This window comes from Oryza brachyantha, chromosome 4 (assembly GCF_000231095.2).
Source record: "Oryza brachyantha chromosome 4, ObraRS2, whole genome shotgun sequence".
NCBI classification, from domain to species: domain Eukaryota; kingdom Viridiplantae; phylum Streptophyta; class Magnoliopsida; order Poales; family Poaceae; genus Oryza; species Oryza brachyantha.
In genome coordinates, this window is record NC_023166.2 from 9,333,634 (window position 1) to 9,339,540 (window position 5,907).

At 50.3% G+C, this 5,907-nt stretch overlaps 1 protein-coding gene across 2 annotated transcripts; it reads left to right on the forward strand.

Annotated features, from left to right (window-relative positions):
* The first annotated feature begins 633 nt into the window (after positions 1–633).
* Positions 634–5,907, forward strand: LOC102717789 (potassium transporter 1). Of its 2 annotated transcripts, XM_040523171.1 has the most exons (9): positions 634–831; positions 2,464–2,869; positions 2,964–3,212; positions 3,321–3,371; positions 3,458–3,718; positions 3,827–3,879; positions 3,961–4,075; positions 4,195–4,449; positions 4,550–5,907. In XM_040523171.1, exons 2-9 carry the CDS (start codon positions 2,512–2,514, stop codon positions 5,605–5,607), a joined length of 2,400 nt encoding a protein of 799 aa, XP_040379105.1. In that variant the 5' UTR covers positions 634–831; positions 2,464–2,511; the 3' UTR covers positions 5,608–5,907. The 2 variants fall into 2 exon arrangements, with proteins under 2 accessions (XP_040379105.1, XP_040379106.1); XM_040523172.1 differs by lacking the exon at positions 634–831 and having other exon boundaries at positions 2,219–2,869.

The following is a 5,907-nucleotide window of genomic DNA, read 5'->3' on the forward strand; positions in this document are numbered from 1 at the left end:
AGAAAGCGAAACCAAAAATCAAGTCCTTAGGGAACCCTTCCATTTTCCATATCTTCTCCACCTCATGACACCGAGGCTAGTCTCTCAAAATCCTCAGTGACACAGTGACACATTAACACACTGAAAATAAACGATAATAGATTTGCTAATCTTAAAAATGGACGATAACAGACTTGTCACTCTTAAAAATGAGATTCGTCACTCGTTTTCTATGACACGTGAACCCTTATGTGTCTATGACATATATGTTCAGTAACAAATGTATTTACGACCAAACATAAGAGTGACAAAAAATTAATTATTCTGAATAACCTTTCTAATTACACAGTTATGGGGAAAATCGGGAGAATAATCTTTTAAGCCTAATTAGTACATGATTAGACATAAGTGCTACAGTAACCAATATATGCTAATGATGGATTAATTAGACTCAAAAAATTCGTCTCGCCGTTTCTAAATAAAATCTAAAATTTATTTTATAATTAGACTACGTTTAATACTTCAAATATATAACCGTCGCGTCGAACCGTATGTTTGCTTCCACCGGAGCCCCCCTCCTGGGCCGCAGGCCTGCAGCTGCACTGCACGTTCGATCTATTTAAAGAAGCCCCCCCCTTCTCTTCTCTTCTCCGGCCGGCGACAGAGCTTAGTCGTCGTCGTCGTCTTCTTCCTCCTCCCCTCTGCGTTGCTGCCCGGTGATTCATCTCCTTTGGCTTCCTCCTGGGGTGCTGCCGGCTTGCTTGCTACCTGTCGCCGGCTTCGCTCAACTTCTCCGCCGCCGCCGCCGCCGCCGGCCGTCGCAGCGTTGCCACCCGTCGTCTCGCCGAATACGTAAGTACTCACCCTTCTCTCTTCGTTCGTCTCGTTTCATTTTACCCGCTACATGGGATCTTCTCTTATTAGAGCTGTAGTTTTTTTTAAAAAAAATATCTGCACTAACGTACGAAAAAGATGAAAATAAAATCAAATCCAAGATGTTTCCTCTGATCTTTTATCTTCATATTACAACAGCACATGTATCCAGCTAGAAATGAATGCTGGTAACAGCCCAGTATTATTAGGAAATGGTGTCTTGGATTTTTGGTCCAGGCTCCAGAGAAGTTGGTTTTGGAATCCCCTTGTTTAGCCCTTAGACACATATATCTCTAGATTATTATTATCTCCTTTGGAACTGAGTGAGGCAGGTCCACATGACCCAAGGGGATCTGAGGAGTGATTGTCGTGAGTCTGCAAGTGCAATTAAACTAAACATTTTGTCCTTCAGGAGCAAGCTCAGGGTTGGTGTATGTGTCTTGAAGGTCAAATACAGAGTGGAATATTGTACTGTTAGAACAGAGTATCTCTCTGCTCCTCTGTGTATGTGTGTGTTTTTTTTTCTTTAAGAAAACAGCTCATGTCTTTTTAAGTAGTACATCTGATGGACCATTTAGACTTTTTTTTTTTTGGTTGAGGAGAGTGGTTTTACTGTATTTTTTTAGTCCATTATTGTAGATAAAAAAATATTTTTGACTAGAATCATCTGAGCTTATGCGTTACCGGTGGCAGTTGAGAGTTCCCCTTAAAATATATTGTTTGCATACATGCACATCACAAACTACTGCTACCTAGCGTATTTGGTTTCGAGGAATTTTAACCCATAATTTTTAAAAAAGAATATGCATGTCCACATCAGTTAATATAGTTTTTTCAGAGAGATTGAGTCCATGCAAAGTTTCAGATGTTTCTCTTTATAACTTTTAGAAAAGAAAATTCTCCTTTACTTTTTCTATACTCTATTCTGTAAACAGGAATACACTCGTTGCTAGTTAATCCTCCAAATCTTCTGTCTTTCCTTCGTACAGAAGAAGCCCCCATAGTAGTACAGTGAGAGCCACGCTAATAATATAACCAGCAAATATAAGGTTTTTTTAGTCTTTTCTTAATCCACCTATATAGTATTTAGCTATTTATTAATACATGATCCACTTGTCTCTTTCACAGAGTTTTTGGTTCTTATGCCTTAGTTGTCTATAAGCTTACATCTCGCTTCTCCTCTCTCTCCTCACGTTTCTTCTTCACCTCAGCATTTAGTCGGCTTATAACCTGTTATTATACTTGCTCTGAGCTGTACTCTCCTGTCAGTTCTATGTCATTCCCCTTGTGAACCAAACATGATGAGGAAATGACAAGGCCATATTAATCAGCAAATGCATGCAAGCATGCAAGAGCAAGAAACCAAGAATGCTGTGCATCGATAGCATTTATGCTCGCTGATTTATTAGGCGCCGGCTCTGCTACCCAATGAAATCAATCCAAATCCTTTTTTGTTGAGCATTTTAATTCCTCCTTTGCTTGCCAACAAAGGAGTCCATCTTCTTGTAAACGTAAAAAAGAAATACAAGATTTTGGTTGGTTTCCACACCATCACCGCGCTCAAGAAATTGCAAAAATCTTAGAGAGTGGAGCCATTGACCGTGGCTGCAGGTAGGTAGCTAGCAATCATCCGAGCAAAGCATTCCAAGGTTCCCGGAGATGTCGTCGTCGCTGGAGGTGGAGGGCTCGCAGGGCGGCGCAGCAGAGCCGACGGCGACGAGCCGGCTGAAGCGGCACGACTCGCTGTTCGGCGACGCCGAGAAGGTGTCCGGCGGCAAGCACCACGGGGCCGACGTGAGCTGGGTGCGGACGCTGCACCTGGCGTTCCAGAGCGTGGGCGTCATCTACGGCGACATCGGCACGTCGCCGCTGTACGTCTACTCCAGCACCTTCCCCCAGGGCATCAGGGACAACGACGACCTCCTCGGCGTCCTCTCCCTCATCATCTACACCCTCATCATCATCCCCATGCTCAAGTACGTCTTCATCGTCCTCTACGCCAACGACAATGGCGACGGTAAGTTCTAAAGCAATGGCTGGCATCTGGTGGTCATTTCAACATCGGCTCTGAATCATCCATCCGTCCATGGTTGGTTGATTGGTATGTGCAGGTGGCACGTTTGCGCTCTACTCGCTGATCTCGAGGTACGCCAAGATCAGGATGATCCCGAACCAGCAGGCGGAGGACGCCATGGTGTCCAACTACAGCATCGAGGCGCCGAGCTCGCAGCTGAGGAGGGCGCAGTGGGTGAAGCACAAGCTCGAGAACAGCCGGGTGGCCAAGATGGCGCTCTTCTGCCTCACCATCCTCGGCACCTCCATGGTCATGGGCGACGGCACCCTGACGCCTGCGATCTCTGGTAATTAAACACCAAATCAATACATTGATTGATCAATTAATCAACAGTACCATATATGATTACCCTGTAATCACTTCCCTAACTGGTGTGTGTTCTTGCCTGCTGCAGTGCTCTCTGCGGTGAGTGGGATCAAAGAGAAAGCTCCAAGCTTGAACCAAAGTACGTGGAAATTGTTCACTGCATGACGAAACTGTTCGACCAAAATCTGACATTTCTGCTATATCTGTTCATGGGATGGGATGCAGCGCAAGTTGTGCTGATCTCGGTGGCCATCCTGTTCATGCTCTTCTCGGTGCAGCGCTTCGGCACCGACAAGGTCGGCTACACCTTCGCCCCGGTGATCTCGGTGTGGTTCGTCCTCATCGCCGGCATCGGGCTGTACAACCTCGTCGTCCACGAGATCACCATCCTGCGCGCCCTCAACCCGTGGTACATCGTGCAGTACTTCAGGAGGAACGGCAAGAAAGGATGGGTGTCACTCGGTGGCGTCGTCCTCTGTGTCACAGGTGTGATCGATCACCTTCCATTCCTGACCCCAAAAAAGAAAAAAAGTTAGAACTTGCAACTGCAGAATCAAGCCATCCTAATCCTCGTTGAAATTCCATCTGCAACAGGCACAGAGGGCATGTTTGCTGACCTGGGGCATTTCAACATCAGGGCCGTGCAGGTATGGATGGCCACACCTGACACTTGTTGCAGCAACCTGAATGTCTGAATTCTGAAATGGCCCTGAGTTTTCTGTCACCAGATCAGCTTCAACTGCATCCTGTTCCCGTCGGTGGCGCTCTGCTACATCGGGCAGGCGGCGTACCTGAGGAAATTCCCGGAGAATGTCAGTGACACATTCTACAAATCAATCCCAGGTACAGGAAGAAACGAGACCTGCAGTTCTTCCGCTTGTCTGAATTTTGGTACAACATAAACATGACACAACTGAGCCGTACTCTGCTGACTCTGCTCATCTGCTGCTGCTGCTGCACAGCGCCGATGTTCTGGCCGACCTTCATCGTCGCGATCCTCGCCGCCATCATCGCCAGCCAGGCGATGCTCTCCGGCGCATTCGCCATCCTCTCGAAGGCGCTGTCCCTCGGGTGCTTGCCCAGGGTGAGGGTGATCCACACCTCCGAGAAGTACGAGGGGCAGGTCTACATCCCCGAGGTGAACTTCATGATGGGGCTCGCCAGCATCGTCGTCACCGCCGCCTTCAGGACCACCAACAGCATCGGCAACGCGTACGGTACGTACGAACGCGAGCTGAGCTGCCCCGTGCGTGTTCTTTCTCCTCGCCGGCGTAAGCTTTCGGGTTGAAGTAGCTGGCGTGGCGGTGGTGTGTGCAGGGATCTGCGTGGTGACGACGTTCATGGTGACGACGCACCTGATGACGGTGGTGATGCTGCTGATATGGAAGAAGCACATCGTGTTCATCCTGCTGTTCTACGTCGTGTTCGGGTTCACGGAGATGGTGTACCTGTCGTCGATCCTGTCCAAGTTCGTCGACGGCGGGTACCTGCCGTTCTGCTTCGCGATGGTGCTGATGACGATGATGGCGACGTGGCACTACGTGCACGTGAAGCGGTACTGGTACGAGCTGGACCACGTGGTGCCGACGGGGGAGATGACGGCGCTGCTGGAGGAGAACGACGTGCGGCGGATCCCCGGCGTGGGGCTGCTCTACACGGAGCTGGTGCAGGGCATCCCGCCGCTGTTCCCGCGGCTGATCCGCAAGATCCCCTCCGTGCACTCCGTCTTCGTCTTCATGTCCATCAAGCACCTCCCCATCCCGCACGTCATGCTGCCGGAGCGGTTCCTCTTCCGGCAGGTCGGCCCCAGGGAGCACCGCATGTTCCGCTGCGTCGCCAGGTACGGCTACAGCGACGCGCTGGAGCAGCCCAAGGAGTTCGCCGCCTTCCTCGTCGACGGCCTCAAGATGTTCATCCAGGAGGAGAGCGCGTTCGCCGCGCTCCCCGGGGCGTCGGAGGCGGAGGCCGCCGCCGCCGCCGCCCCCGCCCCCCCGGCGGCGGACTGCGACGCCGCCGCCGACGAGCACACGGCGAGGCCGAGGCGGTCGACGAGCTCCGCGGTGCACAGCGAGGAGGCGATCCAGCCGTCGCGGGGGAGCAGCCACTCGGGCAGAATCAGCCTCCAGCTCCAGGCGGCAAGCCCGCCGATGGACGTGGAGGAGGAGAAGCGGCTGATCGACAGGGAGGTGAGCCGCGGCGTGGTGTACCTGATGGGCGAGGCCAACGTGTCGGCGGGGCACAAGTCGTCCCTCATGAAGAAGATCGCCGTCAACTACATCTACACCTTCCTGAGGAAGAACCTGACGGAAGGGCACAGGGCGCTCGCCATTCCCAAAGACCAGATGCTCAAGGTCGGGATCACATATGAAATATAGGGATTAATTAATTAGACGCTTGATCAAATTAAGTATATAGCATAAGATTGAGCCTAACCACCAAGGGTTTCTTGGAGCATGCATGAATGATGATGGTGATGATCTGAAAGAGAGTGTTAAAGTGCCTCTGTTGATTGAATAAATTAGTCCAAGCTAAAAGTGTGGACAGGCTTAGCTTTTTTTTTTTTTGCTGGGAGGTTTCATTTCTGTTGCCTCATCTGTACAGTGTGGTTGTGTGTAAAATGGAATCAAAAGTTGTTCGATGGGTGGTGCATTGCGCCCAAGAGAGCTATTTTACCA